Source organism: Rhipicephalus microplus, chromosome 4, assembly GCF_043290135.1.
Source record: "Rhipicephalus microplus isolate Deutch F79 chromosome 4, USDA_Rmic, whole genome shotgun sequence".
Lineage (NCBI taxonomy): Eukaryota > Metazoa > Arthropoda > Arachnida > Ixodida > Ixodidae > Rhipicephalus > Rhipicephalus microplus.
The window spans coordinates 57,849,577-57,877,526 of NC_134703.1; the positions used below are offsets into that span (position 1 = coordinate 57,849,577).

The 27,950-nt window shown below is 46.9% G+C and overlaps 1 protein-coding gene across 1 annotated transcript in view; it reads right to left on the bottom strand.

Moving 5' to 3' along the window:
- The window catches only part of LOC119172669 (uncharacterized), a 37,092-nt gene extending 9,912 nt beyond the window's left edge, over positions 1-27,180 (bottom strand). The window contains exons 1-2 of the mRNA XM_037423821.2: positions 26,968-27,180; positions 11,040-11,248 (exon numbers count right to left, since the gene is read on the bottom strand). Coding sequence (XP_037279718.2) covers positions 11,040-11,248; positions 26,968-27,055 — 297 coding nt within the window. The 5' untranslated portion in view covers positions 27,056-27,180. The remainder of the gene's footprint in view (positions 1-11,039; positions 11,249-26,967) is intronic.
- Between the last annotated feature and the right edge of the window lie 770 nt (positions 27,181-27,950).

The following is a 27,950-nucleotide window of genomic DNA, read 5'->3' on the forward strand; positions in this document are numbered from 1 at the left end:
CATGTCGAAAACTTCAAATCATGTCGATAGGTGTTTTCCAGGAAAGAAATAGGATAAAACGAGGTAGAAATGCATACGAGCATTTCCACTACACACTAGGGACTTCAAGGCCCGTGCACAATAGAGCCAATAAAGGTGTCTTACAATGGGGCACTTTCGCGTTGCCATATGGTATGTGGCCGCGTCCGTATATGTGCAACAAAAGGGAAAGTACGCAATGCGCATGCTCGAGATTAACGCTTTTTCGCTTCCTGCGCGGCGAACAATGCGAACGAGTCCGACCCATTCGCTTCCTCAGATCGTTTCGCGCACGAGAGGAAGTGCGAGCACAACAAATGCGCGCGCCGGAGTTCCGACTTGGAGTGCTGCCACGGCGAACAAAGCGAGGAAGCGCGAACGGATCTCCGCGCCCCGGAACGCAAAGCATGCGACTCGGGATCCCAACGGACCACCTACTCATGAGAGCCCCGCGAGAACTCTCTTTTCTCGACCCTGGAAGCCTTCTGTGAGAGTGAGGGGAGGAACGGATGCATTTTTAACGTATACAGAAGCTTTTCTCACTGGCTTGCCTCGACTTTGTAAGCGAGAAAAGTGAGGAGCCCAGTGATTTCCATACCAAAAAATAGAAAGAGAGTAAAGATTGAAGCAGGGACTCCGCGCTAGAGAATCGTCAAACAGTGTGCGAGTGGCAGCTAGAATTTCGTAACTTCACCAGAACACGGTGGAACTAGCAAGCGGTCACTATAGCGGACATTATCAGACATTTCACCAACATAAAACTCCTCATAAAATAGAATAGTTGTTTGATTCCTTGTATCATGACGTTCCACGTGTAAAACTCTTTTTAAGAAGCTTCTAAACAAGCTCCGAAAATGCGAAACGAGTGCGTTGATCTATCACGGCATTCCACGTCTTTGCGGCACCATTCGCGATGCCAACGATTCATTCGCGTGACGTAAAGATGGAACAAGATCTCGATTGTTCGATATCCGGGACATGTCTGCTGTGAACTGTCACATATCTTCTGTCTTGTCTCGCGTAGCTATCGAGCGCGATAGAGTTAATTTTCTTCGTTTTCTGCGTTTGCGCCTGCGCAAGTGGAGCTAGCAGTGTCTAGTCAAGAAAGTGCGAAATCCTGACTAGCTCAATGCTTAGTTCTGACATTGCAGCCCCACCACGTTGGTCTAGTGGCTAAGGCACTCGGATGCTGACCCGCAGGTCGCGGGATCGATTCCCGGTGGCGGCTGCTCCACTTTCGATGGAGGCGGAAATGCTGTAGGCCCGTGTGCCCAGATTTGGGTGCACGTTAAAGAACCACAGGTAATCAAAATTTCCGGAGCCTTCCACTACGACGTCTCTCATAATCATATCGTGGTTTTGGGACGTTAAGCCCCACATATAGATCAGTTCTGACATTGCGCGTGTTCTAGGAAGACATAAGTGGCGAGGAGGAGATACCTCGTGTAAGAAGGTTAGGGAAGGCGAGAAAGAAACTACCCTGTCGCCTTCGAAATGGGTGTGGCTTATTCCCGGGCCCCTTTAATAAGGTACTTGAACAAACTTCGTACCACCTTCGTCTCGTCAAAGAGAGTCACACACGCGTCAAGTCAGGATTCAATGAATATGGTAACGGCACGAGTTATCTTCGTGAAACCTGACAATATTAGTAACCTTCTAGCTACTAGCCAACACTAGCCAAAACTAGCCTTCTCTCAGGCAACACTCACCGACATGAACTTCGCCAGACCCGAAGACTATTCATTAACATAACTGCACTAGAAGTCAGTTCTCATCATCGAATCATCAACGTGTGGTAAACTCGTCTGCCCATTTGAACAGCAGGCCACACTGTACACACACTGTATACGTTGCTTGATGAAAAAAAGTTCGCAGACGCCACGTACCTTAGGAGTCGGAAGTTATGCGAAGCATGCGGAAGGAAGGTGATCGTGTTGTAATTTTTTTATTGAGCAACACGTCATGAAATGACGCCTAATATATGTATAAATGTTGCACATGCAGACATATGTTGAAGGGTTGCAGATGTTTACATAACCAGTTGTTTGCCCTTGCACAGCGATGCCAAGAGGAACATGAGTATACTAGCAACACCAGAAGCGATAACGTGATATGAAGCACTGGTGCTCGTGAGGACGGTAGCCCTGGACAATGATACATAAATCAAGTTCAGCACATGTTACCTAACACAAATTGACGTTAACCCGACATGGCGGATGTATCATGGAAGTACATATGTATTGTTTATGAAATTAGATAGCCAGCACTGCAACGACAATTGACGTTTCACGAACGGTAGGGTATATTTGAAAAGTTGCTCCAAGACCTGGCGTGGCTCTGTGGTAGAATGCTTGATTGCCACGCAGAATGTTTTGGTTTGATTCCTGCTGTGACCCCGACCTTCATTCTTTGCGTTCGTCGGGTACACGCTGCCGATGTGAGGTTTTTCTTGACGCTCACGTGTTGAAACTTCCCATGCGTGTTCTCGTCATTCTTTAGTAGATACTAAGTGTCAATCAGCCGTGGCACATACCCGCATACCAGTGGCACATACACGCCCGCGGGTATGTGCCGCTGTCTGGCGGGAAGTGTTCCACGACGTACGCGACGGGAATGGGACATTACTTATGTCTTGACCAGCGCGTCATAAACGTCAAACCATTACCATCCTATACTAATTTTGGTTCACGCCAAGTTAAGGGGGTCATTCATCACGACAGCACGCAGACGTTGACTGATTTATAAGTAGAGTTAAACGTCCAAAAGCCACCGAATGATTATGAGAGACGCCGTAGTGGAGGGCTCCAAAACTTTCGACCACCTGGGGTTCTTTAACATGCACCCAAATCTGAGCACACGGGCCTACCGCACTTTCGCCTTCACCGAAAATGCAGCCGGGGCAGGCGGGATTCGTTCTCGCGACCTGTGGGTCAGCAGCCGAGTACCTTAGCCACTAGAGGACCACGGTGGGGAGCATCCAGACGTAAGTGGATAGATAGATAGATAGATAGATAGATAGATAGATAGATAGATAGATAGATAGATAGATAGATAGATAGATAGATAGATAGATAGATAGATAGATAGATAGATAGATAGATAGATAGATAGATAGATAGATAGATAGATAGATAGATAGATAGATAGATAGATAGATAGATAGATAGATAGATAGATAGATAGATAGATAGATAGATAGATAGATAGATAGATAGATAGATAGAAAGAAACCAAAAGTGCTTGCAATATGCAAAGAAACGCTTCGCATTTAATATTCCGAAACTTTATAAGTACGCATATTGGGAATGTTGAATGTGTGACACTTATCTAGCTCGAGTATACAATAACATTTAAAGTTAAGAAAAAAAAAAGAACCACGGGCTTGACTTCATGGCTGAGGAATTTCTCATACGCCAGTTGTGAATTTTCTTCCGATATTTTTTCTTTCTCTCAGACTGTCGCCAAAGGTAAGCAATGCCTGACAGGATATCGGGCCTCCTAATGCAATTATACCCGTATCTCTTTTTTTTCTTTTGTGCAGTTTCTCGCTGGTTGAAATATTGGTTCACCCTTAATATGCCTTCGCATCCCCTCTTTTTTATAACATTGTTAAAATAAAAATAACCCGGATGAATCACTGAAATTTTCTGTCGGCAGCTATGTTTTTCACTTCGCTCTTAGTATACAAATGAAAGGTATATTCTTAAAGTCCCGCTTTCAGGAAGTTCAATTTCATTCATGAGTAACTCCTCTTTCGAGTATATATACTTTGGGGCCTCCACGCTGTGGGAGTGAAGGCAAATAGATAACGCCCACGTTAAGTTATAAAGTTTGATCTGCCTTCTACACACATACTCTGCGTAAACAGAAATACAAGCGCACGAACACCCACGCCATACTATTTTCACCGCGTCCCAAGTGCAATCTTAATCCCTCGATGCAATTCAGTGAGGCCGACGGTCTGATCAAATGTTCGCGAGTCCCGAATTAGGTAATTATTATTTTTATTTTCTTGTTGTTCTTTTGTTCAACTCCTCGCTGTTGTCGAGCCATTCGACTTGTCCCACGAGTCCGTTCTGTTGGGGGAATTCGGTCGTCACACGATTTCTCCCTTTGACAGCACGGACACAGTGAAAACGTAATTACATTTTTTTTTCTGTCACGTCTTCAGGAGTGATGTTCAGATTCAACTTCACCAACCAAGAGAATGGAAAATAAATGAAGTATAAATGAAAGAGAACACGACGAGGACATTGGCGAGCGACACGAGAGGAACAGGGGGCCTGGTTGGAACGAAAGTCCCTCTTGGAAGGATTCAATAGCCGTGCCTGTTCTTGTGCAGGCACTGTTATCATAATTATTTATTTTCTTCTTTCTTTCTTTTTCTCTCTTTCTTTCTTCCTCTCTCTCCCTCTTTCTTTATCTCTTTTTCTTTCTTTCTCTCTCTCGCTCTTCCTTGTTTTTCCTTCCTTCCTTCCTTCTTTCCTTCCTTCCTTCCTTCCTTCCTTCCTTCCTTGTTCCTTCTTCCTTTCTTTCTTTTTTTTATTTCTTTCATGTCCCGGCCGAGACGGGACCAGGAACGTCCAGAGCGGACGTCGGCAGATAAGAAATGGGAAAACCAGCAAGTAGACATGAAAAGAATGACAAACAAAGGACGACAATTGACAAAACTTTATCTTGCCTTGCTTCTGCCTCATTTTATGACGGGCCGATACAGTGTGCTCAAGGTTGCACTATCAATGATGATGTGTGGGGTTTAACGTCCCAAAACCACCATTTGATTATGAGAGACGCCGTAGTGGAGGGCTCCGGAAATTTTGACCACCTGGGGTTCTTTAACGTGCACCCAAATCTGAGTACACGGGCCTACAACATTTCCGCCTCCATCGGAAATGCAGCCGCCGCAGCCGGGAATCGAACCCGCGACCTGCGGGTCAGCAGCCGAGTACCTTAGCCACTAGACCACCGCGGCGGGGCCAAGGTTGCACTATCAAGCTGAGTGAATAACGAATTCATAGTTAATTGTCAAGAAGTTACTTTAGTGAAACGTAATCACAAGGAATGAAAGAAAGTGCGTGGTATGAAAAGGTGCAAAGGAGGAGGGGGCGGGAGGCGAGCGCATTTGTACAACATAAGCGAAATATAGTAGGTCTGTAATGACATTAAAATTGATTCCAGCGGCATAGTTTCCGTGCAGCAACTCGATGAAATCTTTAGTTGAAACAAAAAAAAAAGTTGGCCGCGTATCAGCGTTGTTCGCTGCAATTGTCGTCAAAGAACGATAGTCTTCTGCCGGTCTTCTTTCGTGCATAACGTTGCACTTTAAGCGTAGTCTAGAAAACACTATAGGCTCTTTAAAATCACGTATCTGTGTATCTTCTAGTGAAGGAGCACCCCGCCTATTACTTACGTATTGACGTTGCGTCTCAGATATGCATAATATTTGCCTTTTGATCGACACATGTATGATGTGCGCAAGTATGAACGCAGCCACCAGTTCAAAATGGCTGGGCATTCATCAAGTACTTAAACTTTGGCCGGATGGTTGAAGTGACGATATACATACATCAGTGGCATATCAATATATATATATATATATATATATATATATATATATATATATATATATATATATATATATACATAAAGAGAGCTTTCAAAGAAAATCATCACAGCGGAAATGTTGGCCACATTTCACTATCTTGTAACATAGCCTCGTAAGAATTTCTTTGTCCCGTAAGAACAAAATTGAGTGATTACTGTTGTGATGGAAAATTCCGCCTTACTTGTTGGTTTACCCTGCGTGCAGGCAAGAGTGACCACTGTCTAAAGGGGGAGGGAGGGTGCTCGCAACTTTCTTGCCCCACCCCCCTGGCTGATACGTCTATGACATACATACATGGCTTGGCGGAGAGTACCGACGTCAACAAGCTTAACTCGAACGTTCCGGAGCGTGGCCTAGGTTGCGGTATGTCTGATTCCAGCCCCAGAGTGCTGGGAACTATTGTCGACAATAACATCTCGGTAGGCTTGTGTAGTATGCCGATATATATTGTAGCATCCTGACAACAGAGCCGAACACCACGCGGCGCTGTCATCAATAAAACCATTTCAGGACAGGCGGCAGAGCGTTGGAGTCAAGTTTGCTGAACACTTTACATTGGTTACTCTGCAAAAAAGGTCGTCATTGAGGTAGCGGAGAGATAGGTAAACTGGTTTTTGATACGGCGGGACAGGTTTGCGAGTAATTGCTACATTGCGAAGAATGAGTGTTTTTTCAATGGCATGGAGACAAAAATGAACATTTGAAGGGCTCATTTTCTTCTTTCTCAGACGCAATATTATTGAGAACTAACCGACAACACTGCCAATGTAAATAGAAGGAATGTTATTAATAGTAAATGTATTGTAAGTGTGCAAGACAGTGGACTAAAAGGTAACTTGCGGTGTGCAGGGACCGAATCTGCGACCTTCGAATAACGAGTCCGACGCTCTATCACTTGAGCTACCACGTTGGTTATCCTCCGTCCTATTTATGCGCTATACATATGCATTTAAACATGGGCGCGTCAGTCAGCACCATTAGTAGCCATGGCGGTACGTGTACAACGCTCTTTTTCTAAAAGATCAGCTGGTAGAGCGTCGGACACGTTATTCGAAGGTCGTAGGATCGATTCTTGCCCATAGCAAGTTATCTGTCATGCACTTTATTTCTTTCACATTTACTTTACAATTACTAGTAATACCATATTCTACACATATTTTGGCAATGTTGGCTGTTAATGCCAACTTCTATGGAATGCGATTTATTTTCAATTGTGTCTACTGGTTTGTCAATTTTGATCACATTGTCGACAGCATCAACAAGGCTATACAATTTATTTCATCTCCAAGTATTTTGTGACTCCGTAGTAAATGGTAACAATTGAGAAGCTAAGTTCATTGCGGAAATAAGTGCAACAATTACCTAACCAGACAGTGAGATACTTTAGGTAAGGCATATGTAAAATACATTACCGTACAAGAGTATATTACGCATATCAGATTTTTTCTCTAAATTGCAGAGAGCCTCTTACGTAAATGACATGCATTCCGACCAGCTGAAAGTAAAAAAAAAAGTACGAACTGATTATTATATTGGATTATCTGTAACACACAATGAACAGGCAGTTTTGTGCGAATCGCTTCATTTTACCACTATTCCGTGGTCGTCTCATCGTGCGGAGAACGTTGCATGATTGACAGCGATGCGTCGCTTTAGTCACCTGTGAAAGGTAATGCATGGCTGTGCGAAAGCATTTGTGCGCATCAACAAACACGATAGCTGGATTCATATTACGTAGGTTTCCCAGGCAAATATAACTATCCTTTTTGCCATAACAGCGGTGGAGACTTATGTCATGATCCAAAGAAATCTCAGGTATTGTGTAATAATGACTGAAAGTAGTCAGTGTCGTTCTAATACGAACAAGATTACAATTGACTAAACTGTAGTATAAATGATAATAAATCAATAATTTTACAGAGTTTCCTATGCGTGCCCATGTACATCTCAATTACAGCAACCGTATTATGCCACGTTGGCAGACGGTGCAATGGGCCTAATTTCTAGTCCGTATAAAAGATGCATACTTATAGGACGCATACAGGACGGAGACTTTGAGGCGACATAAAAGCGGCGGCCAAATCATGACAGCTGGGAGGCATACGGGACGGTCCCAGATGGGAAATATACTGGACGAACACTTTGAGGCAAGATAAAAGCGGCGGCAAAATCGCGATAGTTGGGAAACATACAGGTTGCGTCCTCATGTTGCCCCGGGGAACCATACAGTACACCTATAGGGCGTTGCCATTTTCATAAAGGTTGAAAGCCTTATCAATAACATTGTCTCACATTGCAAAAAAAAAAAGATTATTTAGAATAATCATACCACATTCGTTAGCATGTGAGAACACCTTGGGGTACAACCTGGATGGCTAGCCATATCGTTACACACGTTCCAAAGGGAATAGCAAACAAATATGCACGGCCCCCCTCTAACTCTCAGACGCATTACCGGGCATCACTGCCGGAGTGTCGACGGCACAGTGTACACATTCAGTACACGGCAACGACGTACGTGTCATTGCTCGGCCGTGTTTCCACCAAAACGACGCCTCAGCGACCGTGATCTTGGCTCCGTTCCAGAAGCGACGAATGCCTTGAGCATGGGTGAGGAAAGTTTCAGAGGTTACTGTTCCTTTCCGCTGCCCTACTTTTACTCGCATAATCTAGGCTTCCAGACGCGACTGCCGCCTCAAGGAAAGAGTAATGAAGCGAAAAGTGTTCTCCTCAATGGTTCGGCAAGGACAGCAGTTGTAATCGTGTCTGTGGCGGTCATTGCTACAGCACGGGAAACGAGAAAACGGCGTCAGTGTTACGTTCATGTGCATATATACGAAAAACTACTCTGCCCTGTCTCACAACTGCATTCGTCGGTCGTGCTTGCTCCTTATCTTTGTTACAACCTAAAAATAAATGCAAGTTCCACACACGGAGCGGTGGCGCGCTTGTTAGTCAACTATAGGAAAAATAGCCATGCAAGTCCGTTTCTATTGGTACTTAAGTGAGTTATTTGTTGCTAGTCTACGCCACGCACATGGAAAGTGACAACTCCGTTGCTTCTACCTAAAATATCACCTTTGGCTAATTGATCATAGCGGAATCTCTGATTTAATTTGTCAGGTCGTTCAAGATTACGCTTAAAACCAGTTACTCGAAGATGTGTCTGTATGGGAACAGCAACTATCCGAAACACATGAGACTTCTATGACGCCACGGAACTGAACAAATGCGATTGTATGAGGCATTTATGCAAATTCCCGCTGGGTGGGCAGAGATAGATGCGGGCGGAGCTTGTATTTACGCTGACTAGAGCTCGCTGTCTTCCACGTTGCAAACTCCTCATACCAGTGCTATGCACTGAGTGTCTGCACACAAGCGCCTATGAGAACTGTTTGGCTAAGCAGATTGCACAAGGTGAAACAGCTTTATTTTTTTTAGAAAACAGCTTCATTATCTATCGTGCATAATGGACAATCACAAACAGCAACAAATTATTAAAGCAAACTTGTAAAATGATTTACGAAATACACAAACCAAAATTCGCAGCAATAGAAAAGAAATACGAATTTTTTCTGTCGCCAAGTGTGGATCCAAGTTTATCAAGCACCAATAAATTCGAAAGCCCAATATTTCAGAGGAAAGAAATTGAGTGTGGAAAGTCTGGTAATGCAAATCAACTTATTAAAATTCATCAGAAGCCCCAACAAGAGTATCACCTTTTGGGCCATTCAGAGAGCCCACGATGCGGTGGTTATAGGATTAGGCGGCACGCTATATAGTCGCATTTCTCAGGACTACAAAAAAAAGTCCCTCTATCCAACCATTCATGTTGACAGCAAATAGATGATTACTCAGGAAACATTAAGAATATGTCTAATAGGTGCCAGGAAAAACTCCCCACACAGCAATGTCTCTTGGCTTAGACTGATGATCATAGCAAACATTTTCCTCAGTTAGTGAAGCCTCTTAAACTGATATCCTTATGTATGCATATCATTTAGTGGCATAGAGGATAGTTAACCGCTTCCCTATTGCTTCGTTTTACGTAGATTGCGGCGTTTGTGTCGAATCATCACACATTTGGCTAAAACCCTGGATGTGCATTAAACGGGAAAACTGAAAATCGGCAACGTCGGCGTCGCACGTCAGTAGCGCAAAAATCACACTCGCTGACATCATCATATGACGTCATCATGAAGCCATAGATCGCGAAAACTGTGTGACGTCGTGACGTCACATGATGACTTCAACACGTGCATATCTCGCTTGGTCGCGGGATGCAATGCGAAACCACGTGCAGAGAGCTTTCGAGGGCGATCGTGGGAAGGCCGATATGTCGGCTAAGAAAAAAAAAAATAGGGGACGCTAAAGCTTCTCCTTTAGGAGTTGAACTCGATATCATCTTCCTATTGCGTACTTCTACACTAAGTGCACGAAACCTTTTCGAATTTGCTATGCACCCGTTATGCGGCCTTAAGGGAATAGGCGCAGCAGCGTGTGTGCCTTTTGTAGCGGGTGACCGACTTCAATCCACGAAGTCATCATGATAATCACGTGTTCTGCCGCCCACTGGCAATGTACGCTTGTGCCACGCATTATTACTGCAATATTTCATGTTGTATTGTGAAGCAAGTATACAGGACGGGTGTGTTTGTAAAGTATGAAAGCTACTTTCACCATATTTCCAAGCAGAGGAGGTTTTTTCACTGTATTCACAAGCAGACGCGTGACCATGTAGTAGAGCATCATTTATTAAATGCAAAGCATTTCTTAGCGAACTTTGGCGACTTTGATAATATCTATCTATCTATCTATCTATCTATCTATCTATCTATCTATCTATCTATCTATCTATCTATCTATCTATCTATCTGTCCGTCTGTCCGTCTGTCCGTCTGTCCGTCTGTCCGTCTGTCTGTCTGTCTGTCTGTCTGTCTGTCTGTCTGTCTGTCTGTCTGTCTGTCTGTCTGTCTGTCTGTCTGTCTGTCTGTCCGTCTGTCCGTCCGTCCGTCCGTCCGTCCGTCCGTCCGTCCGTCCGTCCGTCCGTCCGTCCGTCCGTCTGTCTGTCTGTCTGTCTATCTATCTATCTATCTATCTATCTATCTATCTATCTATCTATCTATCTATCTATCTATCTATCTATCTATCTATCTATCTATCTATCTATCTATCTATCTATCTATCTGTCTGTCTGTCTGTCTGTCTGTCTGTCTGTCTGTCTGTTTATCTATCTATCTATCTATCTATCTATCTATCTATCTATCTATCTATCTATCTATCTATCTATCTATCTATCTATCTATCTATCTATCTATCTATCTATCTATCTATCTATCTATCTATCTATCTATGCGTAGGGATAACACTTTGACGCTTTGCGCATATCTTCGTTCAAAGAAATGCTTCGACTCACGTCTACATTGACTCCCGGCAGGTCATACGCTTGGCCCGGTGGTATTTCGCTGGGCAGGTACCGAAAGAATTCCGTGTTGTTCTTGTACCATTTCACGGAGTACAGATCGTCCGACTCGAGGTCGAACGAGCAGTTCAGCCAGAGCGGCTCACCCCGAATCACGACGCTCGGCATGTCGATCCGCACCAGTTTCAGAGACTCGCTCAACCCTGCAAAAGTGAAAAAAAAAAAAAAAAGATAACTCACAGTCAATATTTGACTAACTCCTCAATATTTGTAACGCGATTCGAATTCAATTCATTGTCGTTTCTTTGAGACAATTATTTTTTATTGCCAAGGCAATTGTATTACCAATCTTAGTGGGTCCTTTTTTCATCGCACTTATGTTTTCTATGAGGCCTAAATCGATAACATCGTCCCGTACATTGAATATTCCGACTGGTGAGCGCTGGACACGAACACGGCTGAAGCACAGATTACGTAAGCCGGTCATATCGGTCGCACGGAAGGCACATGCGATAACAACGCCCTACGAGCGAGGCCTGCCGTCTATGGCTCCTCAAGCAGAGAGAAAACGTCCATCCTTCTTTCGTCAGGCGAAAAAGCATGAAGTGGGCGCCTGTGAGAAAAGTTGAACTGCGTCATTTAAGCAGGCTATACGATCAGTACTTGAATCACTCGAGTAGAAATATCGATAACGATCACCATCATTTCTAAGAAGTCAAGGAAGCATCCATCATTCAGTGCAACTCCAGTGGACTAAAACCGCATCTTTTCGGACTTTCGCCAATTAGTGTGCGTCAACATGTTCCAAGTCATCAGCATTTGTGAACCCAACGCGTGTGCGAGCTCTCCTTTCTTTCATATTTTCTTTCATCTTTCAAACTCCCTCATTCCTTGCCCCAGTGTAGGGTAGCATACCGGTCGCTCCAGACTGGTTAACATCCCTGCCTTGCCTTTCCCTCCTGTTCCTCCTCCCACTACGATCTTTGAATATAGGAGTATAGTTGCGAAGGCTGGCGGGTGTGCTATCTACACATACGTCATAGGTGGCTCGTATACCCGTGCAAGTGTTCTCACTGCCCATTTCGCGCTGACACAACAGACAGAACAAAAACCTCTTGACTCCATGGAGCGGCATATTGTCACGAAGCAAAGGACGACGAAGTTGTCTATAAGGAAAACAAGTTTATTGGAGCGAACCTAACAACAGAAAGAATACACAGGCGGCGAAGCAGCGGCCGGCAAAACGACGGGCACGCTAGTGAGCGTCGGCGACCGAATGTCGCGGCATCGGCTGTGCGGGAATTTATATCCCTCGGCGCGAGGGTTTCTCGAATAGTCGAATTGTATCGAGAACGCCGTGATAGCGTTTGTTCGAAACGCTGTTCGTTCGGAACGCTCGAAGCGCTGTTCGGTAGCGTTTGTTCGAAACGCTGTGATAGCGTTTGTTCGAAACGCTGTGAAAACAGTGATTCGGAACGCTCGAAGCGCAGTTCGATAGCGTTTGTTCGAAACGCTGTGATAGCGTTTGTTCGAAACGCTGTGAAAACAGTGATAGCACAGGCCGGCGCAGCCAGGCCGAAAAAACAAAACACAAATAAAGAAACCCAATGCATGGTTCGCGGCATTACCCCCCCTCTAAGAGTGCATCCACCCGATGCTAACATAAGGGACAGTTCAAACAAATTAAAATAAAAGTTCGTCATCGTCCGTAGTTAAGCAAACCACATGGACGACTTCAGGCCGCGTGCGTCGTCGTGATGTACGGGAGTCACCATCGGGGATCACTTCGTACGTTAGTTCGCCAACACGTCGTAGAATCCGGTAGGGTCCGAAATAGCGTCGTAGAAGTTTTTCACTGAGTCCACGTCGTCGAATGGGAGTCCAAACCAACACACGATCTCCAGGATGGTACTCGGCGTCTCGGCGTCGGTGATTGTAGCGTCCGGCATCCACCAGTTGCTGGTCCGTTATACGAACTCGAGCGAGCTGGCGGGCCTCCTCCGCACGTTGGAGGTATCCTTGGACGTCGGCGTTGAGGTCGTCGTCTTCTACGTGCGGAAGCATGGCGTCGAGCATCGTAGTCGGCCGTCTTCCGTAGACGAGCTCGAACGGTGTCATCTGCGTGGTTTCTTGGATAGCCGTGTTGTACGCAAACGTGACGTACGGGAGGACTTCGTCCCACGTCTTATGTTCAACGTCGACGTACATAGACAGCATATCCGCGATTGTCTTATTCAGCCGTTCCGTTAGTCCGTTCGTTTGGGGGTGGTACGCCGTCGTTCTTCGGTGATCTGTGTTGCTGTAGCGTAAGATTCCTTGCATGAGCTCCACAGTGAAGGTCGTTCCGCGGTCCGTGATTGGGACCTCAGGGGCTCCATGTCGCAGCACAATTTGGTTAATAAAGAACTTTGCAACTTCTTGTGTAGTTCCCCTAGGAAGAGCGGTGGTCTCTGCGTAGCGCGTCATGTAGTCTGTCGCTACGACAATCCATTTGTTCGCGGATCGGGATGTAGGGAACGGGCCCAGAAGGTCCATTCCGATCTGTTGGAAGGGCCTCGTTGGGACGGCGATCGGCTGCAGAAGTCCGGCGGGTTTCGTCGGTGGTGTTTTTCGTCACTGGCAGTCACGGCAGCTCCGGACGTAGTGGGTGACATCGGATGTAAGGCGGGGCCAGAAGTATTTCGCCTTGATTTTTGTAATCGTGCGAGCTGTTCCGAGATGTCCGGAAAACGGGTCGTCGTGGCACGCTTCCAAAATTTCGTCACGAAGGTCTGCGGGGATGACAAGTAGATAATTCGTTCTCGTTCCGGGGTTGAAATTCTTCTTCACTAGGATGGAGTTTTTGAGGCTGAACGCTGGTAAGTTGCGCTTGAACTCCCTAGGCACGGCGACGTTGCGTCCTTCGAGGTAGTCGATCATGGCGCGGATGTCAGGGTCTGCACGCTGCTGGGCGGCTAGGTCGCTCTCTGTCACGACTCCGAAGAACGCGCTGTCTTCATTGGAGTCCTGTGGTGGTAGGTCGACGGGGGCGCGGGACAGGCAGTCGGCGTCGGAGTGTTTCCTGCCGGATTTGTAGAATATTGTAACGTCGAACTCTTGCAGGCGCAAGCTCCACCGCCCAAGACGGCCAGAGGGGTCCTTCAAATTGGCGAGCCAACACAGCGCATGATGGTCTGTCACAACCTTAAACGGTCTACCATAGACGTATGGGCGAAATTTTGAAATGGCCCATATGATAGCAAGGCACTCTTTCTCGGAGGCAGAGTAGTTTCTCTCCTCCTTCGACAGACCACGGCTTGCATAGGCGATTACCTTTTCGTAACCACTTTGCTCAGTGGACGAGGACGGCGCCCAAACCGATATCGCTGGCGTCCGTGTGCATTTCCGTTTCGGCGTTTTCGTCGAAATGAGCGAGTACGGGCGGGTTTTGCAGGCGTTGTTGCAGCTCGCAGAATGCATTTTCTTGGTCGCTTTCCCAGCTGAAAGGGGTGCTTTGTTTCGTCAGGCGCGTGAGTGGCTCTGCAATGGGTGCGAAGTTTGCGATGAAGCGCCGGTAGTATGCGCACAGTCCGAGAAATCTTCGCACACCCTTCTTATCTTTCGGCCTTGGGAAGTTCGCAATGGCTGATGTTTTTGCCGGGTCAGGTAGGACTCCCGCGGCGTTCACGACGTGACCCAAGAACTTGAGTTCCTCGTACGCGAAACGGCACTTCTCAGGCTTCAGCGTTAACCCCGACGTACGAATGGCCTCGAGTACAGATTCCAACCTTGTGAGGTGTTCGTCGAAAGTCCTGGCGAATACGACAACGTCGTCGAGGTATACGAGGCAAGTGTGCCACTTCAGGCCTGCTAGCACAGTGTCCATGACTCTCTGAAACGTTGCGGGCGCCGTGCACATCCCAAACGGCATCACCTTGAACTCGTATAGACCGTCCGGGGTTATAAATGCAGTCTTCTCTCGGTCTCTCTCGTCCACTTCAATTTGCCAGTTGCCGGTCTTCAGATCCATGGATGAGAAGTACTTGGCGTGGCAGAGGTGGTCGAGGGCGTCGTCGATTCGTGGCAGGGGGTACACGTCCTTTTTGGTGATTTTGTTTAGTCTCCGGTAGTCAACGCAGAATCTTAAAGTGCCATCTTTTTTCTTCACGAGTACAACCGGCGCAGCCCACAGATTTTTCGATGGCTGTATTATGTCATCGCTGAGCATGTCATCTACTTGAGTCCGGATGGCTTCACGCTCGTGTGAAGAAACGCGGTACGGTGACTGTCTGGTAGGTCGGGCTCCATCTTCGGTTATTATCCGGTGCTTCGCCAAAGGTGTCTGACGTAACTTCGAGTTCGAGGAAAAACACTCGCTGTAGCGACGGAGCAACTCCAGTAATCTGTCCCGATTTTCTTGCGACAGCGCCGGGTTCACGTCGAAAGGATGTGGCAGCCTGGAAGCATCTGCGCGTGCGCGTTCAAAGGTGGCGACCGCGATCACTTGACTCGCTTCTTGCGTTTCTTCGAGGAACGCAATCGCAGTGCCCTTGTTTAGATGCTGGTACTCCTCGGTGAAATTGGTGACAAAAATGTGGGATCTGCGTTGCTTAAACGGCGCAATGCCTCTTGCGACAGACACACAGCGGTCTAGAAGCAACCTTTGGTCAGTCTCTACGATAGCGTCGACGTCAGGAGCAGCACCTTCACAATAGACGGCGATCATCAAGCTTGCGCGGGGTGGCAGGGTGACGTGATCGTCGGCGATTCTTACAGCAGCACGGTGTCCGAGGTTCGGCTGCGGCGTCGTGGAGTGATCGAAAGAAAACGTTATCGACCTGGTCTGCAGATCAATTATTGCGTCATTGTCCGTCAAAATGTCCATTTCGAGAATTACGTCGCGGGAGCAGTTAGGCAAAATGACGAACTCCGCAGGGTACGTAGTGCCGTCTATGGTGACGCGCGATGTGCACATTCCACTTGGGGTCACGAGGTGGCCTCCTGCTGTGCGTATGTGCGGACCGTCCCATCTGGTCGTAACTTTCTTTAGCTTGGACGCGAATGACCCGCTCATGACCGAGTAGTCGGCTCCCGTGTCGATGAGGGCGACTACGTCAAGGCCGTCGATGGACAACTGGACGTCGGATGCCGCTTTCCTCGAATTTCGGGTGCGTCGGGGCGTCGTAACGCGGCTTGCGCGTGTTGATGGTCGGGCACTATGCGTCGTCATCGTCGTCTTCTCAGCGGCAGGCTTCGCCATATCGGGTACGCGTCGCGCAGCGTAGCTGTCGTCGTTTTCGGGGGTCTCGTCAGGGTGTCGTAGGGTCGTCGGGATGAGGGCATGTCGTGAATCACGGCCTTGCGTCGTTGGAGGGTTTTCATTTTCTCGCCGTTGTGCAACTTCACCTCCAGAAGTTGCTGCTTTTAGTTTCCCCCTCGTGGGCTGGGGGACCTTCCACGGGCTAAGTCAGCATTTCTGCGACGGTTGGGGGATTGGTACGGGTAGGGCGACGGCAAACGGTTGAAACGGGATGGTCCACGGCTGGTGTTCGACAGGTATTCTTCGATCTCAAATGGGCGCTGGCCGGCTCGCGGGCGGGGTGCGTCGACGGAGAACCCACGCAAACCCAGCCTCTTATACGGGCAGCGGCGGTAGACGTGGTCGGCCTCTCCGCAGTGGTAGCACAGCGGACGATTATCTGGCGTTCGCCACACCTCGGTCTTCCTGGGCGCCTGGTTTCGGGTTACAGGGGGTCGGGCGGGCGACATTGGGCGGCGGTACGGCGGGGCCTCTTGATAACGGGTTGGGACGGGTCGGGGTCGACGAGCAGCAACGGAGTAGGTCATCGCTTGTGGTTCGTAAGATGCTTCCGACGGCGTAGAATTCCCCAGTGCTTGCTGAACCTCCTCGCGGACGACGTCAGTGAGGGAGGCGACTTGGGGCTGCGGCGTTGCTGGGAACAATTTCCTCAGTTCCTCGCGAACGACGGCGCGGATGGTCTCCCGCAAGTCTTCCGTCGCCAATACAGGGGCGTTTACCGGGTTCACCGAAAGGATGTTGAGTGGTCTATCGTATTGCCGCGAACGCATATCCAAGGTCCTCTCGATCATCGAAGCCTCGGTGACGAACTCAGCGACGGTCTTAGGGGGGTTGCGGATGAGTCCAGCGAAGAGCTCTTGTTTAACTCCCCGCATCAGAAAGCGCACCTTCTTCTCTTCTGCCATTTCGGGGTCAGCTCTCCGGAACAGCATCTTCATCTCCTCAGCGAACAGTACAACACCTTCGTTAGGGTGTTGCATTCGCGTCTCCAACAAAAGGGCGGCTCGTTCTTTCCGCACAACCGTAGCGAATGTTTTGAGGAATTCGCTCTTAAAGACAGTCCAGTCGGTTAGGGAGCCTTCATGGTTTTCAAACCACGTTCAAGCTGCATCCTCCAAATAGAAGAAGACATGACGAAACGTTTCTTCGTCATCCCACCTGTTAAAGATGCGGATGCGCTCCAGCTTCTCCAGCCACTCTTCCGGGTCTTCACCAGGAGATCCTCGGAATGATGGGGGCTCACGAGGTTGTTGCAGAACGACGGGAGGGTTGGTAGCGCTGGTCATGGTGCCTGCGTTGATCATCGTGGTTTTTACGTCTTCTTTCCTCTTTTTATCCGGGAGCAGTACAAACTCTGGCTGAAGGCCTTGCTGTCGGCGGCTGACACGAGTTGGGCGTGCTTGTCGTGTTGGGCTTGCTTGTCGGCTTGGCAATGGCTTAGGGTTCATGTACCCAGCACCTCCACCAGATGTCACGAAGCAAAGGACGACGAAGTTGTCTATAAGGAAAACAAGTTTATTGGAGCGAACCTGTGCTCCCCTAACAACAGAAAGAATACACAGGCGGCGAAGCAGCGGCCGGCAAATCGACGTGCACGCTAGTGAGCGTCGGCGATCGAATGTCGCGGCATCGGCTGTGCGGGAATTTATATCCCTTGGCGCGAGGGTTTCTCGAATAGTCGAATTGTATCGAGAACGCCGTGATAGCGTTTGTTCGAAACGCTGTTCGTTCGGAACGCTCGAAGCGCTGTTCGGTAGCATTTGTTCGAAACGCTGTGAAAACAGTGATTCGGAACGCTTGAAGCGCTGTTCGATAGCGTTTGTTCGAAACGCTGTGATAGCGTTTGTTCGAAACGCTGTGAAAACAGTGATAGCACAGGCCGGCGCAGCCAGGCCGAAAAAACAAAACACAAATAAACAAACCCAATGCATGGTTCGCGGCAATATTCTCTTACACCGGCATTTTGTAACGTTACGCAAGATGGGATTAAAAAGAGGGAGTTGATAGCCTTACTTTTCAAAAGAATTCAAATTGTACTATTACATTGATTGCTTCGCCTTTGCGGCGAAAGTGATATTTTTTGGCGAGGCCGATAAACGCGATGAAGGGCAGACACGACGCTTCAGCAACTTGCGACTGATTGATTGATATGTGGGGTTTAACGTCCCAAAACCACCATATGATTATGAGAGACGCCGTAGTGGAGGGCTCCGCAAATTTCGACCACCTGGGGTTCTTTAACGTGCACCCAAATCTGAGTACACGGGCCTACAACATTTCCGCCACCATCGGAAATGCAGCCGCCGCAGCCGGGATTCGATCCCGCGACCTGCGGGTCAGCAGCCGAGAAAACTTGCGACTGAAGGCAGATTGTAAGTGCTCATGTTGGTGAACCTTTTTACACGAAATTATATGCATAGGGTCATTGAATACAGTAAAGTGGCGTCTAAAATTACTTCCCGATGTGTGAAAGTTCACACACTGAGGCATAATGCGTCAATACTTGGTTGTCTATATAGTTATCCTTGTTTGCAAGCATGGATAGCTAAACATTCACTTTTCAATGATGCTGTTATCTCGACACTCAGCAGCAGCAAAGCTCATCTCCGCTCTTAAATGTCCTTTATCTTACTGTTATCCTTGCATTTGCAAAGACCGTCCTTTTCTCGAGTTATCGGAGCCCGTGAAAGCCACGTGCTGTTTCGGACAAGCGTTACCGGCCCTTTACACAAGAGATCTCGGGTGCATTGTCTTCAAGTACATCAGCCCTGAAAGCCACACGAGCCCTCTTGGAATTCTTGAAGGCAACATGAATAAGCGACCGTCTGTGAAACCCTGCACTGTGTGTGGCGAGCAATGTGCATCTTCTTCTCTATCTTTCTCTCTCCCTTTTACTTCCTTATTCTCCTCTCTCTACGTGTAGGTTAGTAAGCTGGGCGTAGTCTAGTTAACCTACCTACCTTTCCTATATTCTATCTCTCTCTTTTCCCTCGTACAAACATTACTGAGAACACGTCCTTTACGGTCACCTTTCGCATTGCCGGAACTAATCGCGGAAACCACATTGAGTGTTACGCAGTTTCCTAAAAAAAAGTTACTAGAGATTACCCTAGCGCTGGTAGCTAAGAAAGCTGAAAGTACTGCTAGCAATATTAAGGCAGCTTCGAAATGATAAATATTACATGTACTTTGCTTAAGCCATTTCTTCTGGAATTAGTTTTGGGTCTTTGCCGGCTGTTCATTTTCAACAAGAGTTTGCGTCGAGTACGAAAATTTGGTTTCACTATCTATGCATGCGCGCTAAAATTATTGTATTCAGTTAATAATAAAGTGTTTATTGTCACTTAAAAATCCAAACTGTAATAAATGTTGTCTTACAAAGGCCGAAACTGACGGGTTATTGTAACAAGTTCAAGACAGTGCGTTGGTGGGTTAGTTGGTGTGAATTCATAGTGCTTATTGAAAGCGAAAGATAATCCCGAGCGCTTTGCATTGCCGTTATTTCTTGCGGTGTCGTTTAACGCTAAATATAATAACAGTAGATACTGTTGCAAGTTTCGCCAAAGTAAAATAATGTTGTTCAGCGAAGCGTACAATTCTACTGCGGTGAAGCAAGTTTAGTACGCACTGAAGCATACCAGAATAGAGCGGCGACAAAACAACAGAACTCCGGTGCATGTCTGTTTAATTATACCCAAGCACCCGCGTCCTCTTCGGTCACAGTGGGAGCAGCGAGACGTCTAATTGGTGCCACCCAGAATCACACTGTCGTTGCGCACTGAAGAGCTCGCTGTGCAGATGTTAGGTTGTTACATTGTGGCAAGGACCCACGCAGCACTGAAAGGTGCCCAGCTCGAGTCCTCCGAGTGACAAATAAAGCGACAACACCGCGAGAGATGCGGACGCATCGTTCACTTCGTGCTTTCCGGCGCGACACTCCCCAACGCGTCCGCGGTGATGGATTGCTGGGGCCGCGTATACTTAGACGCTCGGTACGAAAGCTATGGTGGGTCTCGCGGGGGCGAACGGAGGATGAGTACTGAAGCGTCGACAAGAGATGAGAGTGTAAGAGAGGATCCAGAGATGAGGACGGCGAAGTTTGCACCACTCGCACGACGACAGTTTTCTTGTCAAGACCGACAGGTATGATTCATTGTTGTTTTCTTTGTGTTACGGCGCAAACCTATAGTCCCTGTTTGTCTAAAATGATCTGAGACGTTACACTTAATCTCTCACTTCCTGTTCTTCGTTGGTACTGGCAGCCGCTTTCTTTATATATACCGTCTCTCCAACTGCCAGCCAGTACCACCGTTTTAGCGCATACCCAAACCTGTTTGGCTGTGCTGCGCACGCTGCCTTGCTCGTCAGCACCCACAACGCTTCTAAATGATGCCCATGTTTCCCATATCTTTTTCTGAAATGTTACGACTGGGCGGCACAATCACCTGCGTACATTGCAAGGCAAGATTCTCCTGCAACCACCATCCGTATATATCCTCGTCTCCTAGTCCTTGTTCGAACTTTCTTTCACTGTAATAACGTCAAGGTTCTAATAGCTAGCCATTCCAATCACGCCATAGTGTGCACGGTACAGCTCGCTCAGCTTCGACGAGTGGCAGCCAAGTCAGAGCACGTTCGTACGAAATCGACTCTGAAATCGACTCTGATCGATTCAACACGACTGCATAGTTGAACGACCGTTCGTGTACAGTCACAGAAGAGAACTTATTTCGTTGGCCTATCTTCAAACATCTTCTCTTCGTTATGAAATGAATTTTGTCCCATTTCTGTTCACTCCACCCGATTGAGGAATAAGTGAACGCATGATCAACTTTCTCATTTCAATAAAAAAATCACGACCCCACATCATCTCCTTCCCGTGAATATGAGCGAGCGATAATGCAATTCCGTTCACAAATAGCGTTCATATTGTCACATTCCCTCTTCCAGTTTTGTTATCGCCCCGTTTTACAGCGTAAACCGCGCCTGCGGTGTTCAAGACGCTTCAAGACTGCAGTATATAGATCACTTTGTTAAGATTACGCTCACTTCATGAACATTGCTGATTATTCTGAAACTTACGTTGCCGCTAACGATAACGTTAGAATATTCGACGTGTGTATAAATGCCGACGTGCCTCTTCACGTGCCAGTTGATCAACGGCCGACGTTCTGTTCGCCGTTATCAGTGGCAGTGGGCATCGTTGTAATCTGACCTTTAGTTTACGTGTGTTTTAAGTTTTTTAAGCTACTACATAACAACGGGCCATAAGTACGGCCGAGTAAACAGTTTTATCTTGAAAATTTAGCCTGCTTCCTTCGTCCACGTCACGACTCCGTGATTATAGATTGATATGTGGGGCTTGACATCCCAAACCCAGCATATGATTATGAGAGACGCCGAAGTGGAGGGCTCCGGGAATTTTGGCCACCAGGGGTTTTTTTAACGTGCGCCCAAATCTGAGCACACGGGCCTACAACGTTTCCGCCTCCATTGGAAACGCAGCCGCCGCAGCCGGGATTTGATCCCACGACCTGCGGGTCAGCAGCCGAGTACCTTAGCCACTAGACCACCGCGGCGGGGCAACTCCGTGATTATATAAAATGTGGTAAGTATGGAGTACAACTTCGTTGTCTGAGTAATAACCTCGTATTTTACTCTTGTCGTCCTCATATGCCGATTGGAGGCTCGTCGTCAAACACGGGGTCTGTACAAGAAAGAGAGAGCAATGAGGAATGACAAAGGAGCTAACCACAACATAACTTCAAGCTTGTCGTCCTGGCCCAATCAACTCAGTGAATATACGTCATTGCTATCAATTGTAATATTAGCATTCTTTCAATGGCATTCAAGGTCTATGTTTGCTTGACGTTTTACGTAATATATACACGTCAAATGGCTTACTGTACTGCTCAACTTAAGCCTTGTTAAGCGCCGACAAAACGCGAAGCAAGCACCACTAAGTTGAGCTGCGCGTTCAGTGGGAAAGCAGTCAAATATCAGACACGGCTAACACGGCAGTCTTTTAGTAAGTTACGGAAATATAAATACAGTATACGCAAACACAGTCTGGCGGTACCACTCCTGCTCTCACACTCGTCGTACTTTTGCCGCTGCCAATTTCAGTGACGGCACCCTAACAAAACAAATGCATTTTTAAATAGGGTTGTAATGCATCACTGTTGCCTGTTCGCCTACGCACTGATAACTGGGAACCTGTAGTTCAGGGGACATACTACAACTGTAACTTAGAGCTGCTGAAGCGCAACGAGCGAAAGAAAGAAAAACCGGTATAAAAACATCGTACCGCGTTTGCGTACCTTGTTTCCTTAGCTTGCTAAAAGACTATTTTCATAATATCTGGGCTTCCATAAGCCAAAAACACGGAATGATTATGAGAAACGCTGTATATAGTGAACGGATCCAGAAATTTAAACCACCGAGTGTTCTTTACCGTGTGCACTGACATAGCACAGTACACAGACCTCTACCACTTCGCCTCCACCGAAGCGACACCACATCTGCTCGCCTAATTAGTCCGTCCTGTCAGTTATGGCTTCATTGCCGTTAAGACACATAGTCATCCTCGGTTGCTCTCCGTAGCCAGATAAAGAAAAAAAAAAAGATCGCAGACACGCAGCTCATTCGAAATGACACAAAGCGTATTTGAGATAGTGATGGTAACAGAATTAGAGGTTACGTCAAGCCTGCGCTGCATCGCGAGAACCAATTGTAGTGTGGATGCTCTTCAAGAGATGAAGAATAACTTGCAAAGAAAGCGTACAAAGGTATGACTATTATTGAAATAGATCTAAGATATTATACTCCCCGTGCTAGATCGGTAAAGTTATATCGGAGTATTTGACAAGATCTGGAGACACATTCATGTGCCTCATGACCTAAGTTGCCTACTATGTCGAGTGACATCCGACGACAAGATGCCTATTCAATGTCCATATAGCCTCAGACTAGCCGCAGTCGTTGCGAGATAACGGCAAAATCATCATCATCTTCATCATCATCATCATCATCATCATCATCATCATCATCATCATCATCAGCCTGACTACGTTCACTGCAGGACAAAGGCATCTCCCATGTTCCGACAGTTAACCCGGTCCTGTGCATGCTGCTGCCAATTTATACCCCCAAACTTCTTAATCTCCTCTGCCCACCTAACCTTCTGTCTCCCCCTAACCTGCTTCCCTTCTCTGGAAATCGAGTTAGTTACCCTTAATGACCAGCGGTTATCCTGTCTACGCGCTACATGCCCGGCCCACGTCCATTTCCTCTTCTTTATTTCAACTGTGATATCCTTAACCCCCGTTTGTCCCCTAATCCACTCTGCTCTCTTCTTGGCTCTTAAGGTTACACCTACAATTTTTCTTTCCATTGCTCGCTGCGTCGTCCTCAATTTAAGCTGAACCCTCTTTGTAAGTCTCCAGGTTTCTGCTCCGTAGCTAAGTACCAGCAAGATACAGCTGTTATATACCTTGCTCTTGAGAGTAGTGTCAATCTGCCTGTCATAATTTGAGAGTGCTTGCCAAATGTGCTCCACCCCATTATTATTCTTCTAGTTACTTCAATCTCGTGGTTCGGCTCCGCGGTTATTACCTGCCCTAAGTAGACATAGCCTTTTTTACAATTTGAAGTGCACTATTACCTATCTCGAAGCGCTGCTCTCTTCCGAGGTTGTTGTACATTACTTTCGTTTTCTGCAAATTAATTTTAAGACCCACGACGGCAAAATAAGATTCGATAAAAAAAAAGAAACTCGCGGTTTTTTACGCATACATACGACTATAGAAAGATGGAAACCATCGTTTAGTTCTCAGTCGATGTACCTACCCCTCACCACCCTATTCATAGATATTTCTGCACATTACGTGGTTTACCACTGCTTTCGATATCGGAGGCATTGCAAGATTTGTGCGACTGACCTGGTTTTACATTGCCTCCGTGATCGGCCTACCTTCGACGAAGCGACAATTTCATATGATGACGTCACGCAATGTGACACTAGGATGACGTCATTAGGATGTCGCAAGCTTTAGCGATCTGTGCATTACGACGCCATATTGTGACGTCATCATGTGATAATTTTTTGTACCATTCATGTTGACGCCAACGCCGACGGCCAATTTTCACGTTTGATGAGGCATATAATGTTTTTTTTTTCTTTAATGTTAAGGTCCACTGACCCAAGGCTATCATTAGCGACATTTAGTATACGAAGCAAGCAGTATCCATTTGCCAACTTGAGCAGCATGTAAAAGGCCGAACATATTATCCCGCGTAGCATGCTTGGTTGCGCGGCGTCATGCCATGTGACGGAAAAACAATGAACCCAATCAGAGCTTCACCGCGTGCCACAGAGTCTTCGCTCGCTACAGAGGAGTCACCGTAATAGGGTAACGCAGACATTTCCTCTCAGGTAAGGCGCAGAAAAGATTGCCTTCGCACACACCGAGGTAAAGGAGATTTAGACCGCAAAGAGAGCACCTGAGGGCTTAGACGAGTACACCAAGTTTCGACACACACAGAGAGAGGGTAAAAAAAAAGAAAATAAGAAAGGAAAATCATGAATCATCCGGCTTAAACAACTGGATGCTTGTATGGAGCTGACTGAACGATCACTTGTTTGCAGCGTGAAGTTCGATCAGGCCGTGCTATCATAACCGTGCCGCCAATTTAGAGATCGATCCGACTTTTGTGCTGCTTTGTATTATGTCTCCGTGTAGTTTGCTTATCTTGACTCATTCATTGTTTTTATAAGTACGTTTTCTTGTTAATTCGTTTGTTTTGTTTGCTGATATATTTTTATTTCCTTTCTCATTTCAATCTGTTTTCTTCTCCTGTGCAGCATTTGTAAGTGACAGAACACTCATGACGCAACGTAGAGGAAGGCGATACATGATGCAAACAAAGAAAGTATTGAACCTGGTAAACCTTATTAACTTGAATTAAGAAAAGAATATATGCGGTTTACAGGAAATCTGAAGAGCGATTCCAGTGGTGCTCCGAGCTGCGGCATATATACGCACGCTTGCGCTTATTGACCTTGGCTTCGTTTCAATGAGGCTTATATTAAGCGGCGAACTTTTATTAAACAAAGCACGAGTTGTTCTTATTTTGCTTTATACGTTAGGACAAGGGCCTCGCCGCGGTGTTTGTGGTGTCTCGTCTAATGCAGTATCTAACACGCGCAAATAAACCTTGCGCAAAGGCCACTCGTGTTTTACCTGCCACACTTCCAGCAGCTAAACAAATGAGCCTAACTTTACTGAATAAATTTAAAAATTAAATAAGGATTTTAAAGTCTCATCTTAACTTAGGTTATGGTAAGATACGAATGTAGGCATGCTAAATTTGACGGCATTTGTTTCTATATAAACTTGCACTAAAAGCATAGTGCATGTTTGTTTGTTTTTTGCCTTCCATCGCACCTCTATGAACGCGGTCACCGAAGCTGCGCATCGAACCCACGACCAATGTTTTTAGATGATAAAGTCTAATCTAAATACGTCGCCCATGAGCTGAAAAAAAAAGGCTGCATTGTTGTTTGCTTCGTACTATATTTCAACGCTCTCGAAAACTTGATAGCTTCCAAAGCTGGGCTCGGATTGCATGCATGTGCAGAAGAGACGACACACTGTAAATGCCCGTGACTGCTTTGATAATAACGCAAGCCCAGAACGTGATGGTAGGGAAGAACATTTTGCCACAAACATGTAACATGTTCCACTATTATTTCTTGTGATGACCGTTGTAAGTGGTGCTTGTGTTGTCATATCTGTGATTTTATGCAGCCGGCCGTACAGTTTAGACATAACTTCCTTTTCCTCCTAAATTATATATAAGAAAGAAATAAGACTTCGATGTGGACCGTTACCGTCTTTTTCGATCTTGAGATTTGTGGCACATAGCGACATATTGCCGGTAAGGCGGGGGAGGGTCTGTGTGTACCTCCTTTATCTGTCGATATTTGGTGTGGTTTTGAGAGAAGTATTCAACAGACAGCACACAAGTCATGCGCACACACCTAAGAAGTTGACCCATATATACACGTCCTGCTGTGTTTTTTTTTTCCTTTTTTAGCTCTATGATTTCTTTTTCGCTGTTTCAATGATATCTCCCCCCCCCCCACACACACACAAAAAAGATATTACATAGCGCCAAGTTGCCCAGTTAAGCAATCTCCAACCACGGCTCCCTGTTTCATCGTAAAACTGCGCGGAAGTTCAGCATATAGTCTTCCACTACGGTGGCATAGTTCAGAAGTGTAGCGGCTTGCTACGGTTGATAGGTCACGGCAAGAGTTCTTGTGCAAGCTGGCTACGAATAAGACAAAACAAAGATGGACAAGCATGGCGGTATAGCGGTTACAATGCTCGGCTGCTCAACAAAAAGTCGTGGGTTCGATAACGGTCGCTGCGGTAGCATTTTCGGTGAAGACAAAACAATAGAAGCCCGTCTACTGTTTTATATCAGTGTACATTAAAGAAGAACACACGCTCGAAATATACGGAGTCTTCCACTATACGGCGTTCCCTGAAATTCTATCACGGTTTGGGCACGTAAAACCCGGATATTATTACAATTATATCAGGAGTTTTCACTCACCGGCCATTATGATCACGCGGCAGAGCATGACCACTGTCCATCGCAGCTGCGCCGTAGCGCTGCAGGATCGAAGGGCGCGACCGTGCATGTCTCTGTAAACGAGTGGACACTCGGGAGAACACGTGTCGCCGCCTCGCTTAAGCTCTGTGTTCCGACTCGCACAAGCGCAACGCCGTGTCTGCGCGCCCGAAATATCGAGCCGCGTGCGACACCGACTCCGATGGTTCTCCGGAAAGTGGCCTCGGCGCAGCCGAGCGCGGGCCCCGGGGTTTTTCTCCCGTCGCGACCCCAACGGAGGCCGCGGGTACTGCGCTGCAGTCGAGTAGCAAGACCTCCGAGAGCCTCGAGCAGTCGACTGAGTGCAGTCGTAACCTCGCGTCGAGGGGTTACAGTCTCGGAGCTCTGCCCAAGTCTCGGGGTGCGCGACGTTCGACGGAAAAGGAGCTTTTCTCTAAGGATTACCCCCGTAATCTAGAACGCCCCTTCACTCAACGCTCCACCTTCACTTGAGAAAGCCGATGGAAGCGCAATCTCTAGGCAGGGCAAGTCACTGCATATCAGTGATAATTTGCTGCTATTCTTGAGTAGCGCAGCGTCATTTTCATCTGAGCAGCGGCGCAGTGCGCAACTCTGTCAAGTGAAGGGTGAAAGTCGAGTCGAGGAGCGTTTGTGAATACGGTGGTTAGTTTTTTATACAGCAGGTGCCTCAAACACGTGGCCCGCGGACCTTTCGCTTGCAGCCCGGACTTAAATGCATGTTGCAATAATTGTTCACCCGAACATAGGCTCGACTCGCATCGACAAGTTTATGGGTACAGTTTTTCGTCTTCAGGCAGAAGTGATTAACTGGGCCTAAACAGTCGGGGCATGTTTTTGACCACCGCCCTTCGAACCACAGGCAATATGAATGCGACGACCTCGCTGTTCACTCAATAAAGTTGTTTCTGTCTCTCTTATTTGGGTGCACGTTAAAGAACCCCAGG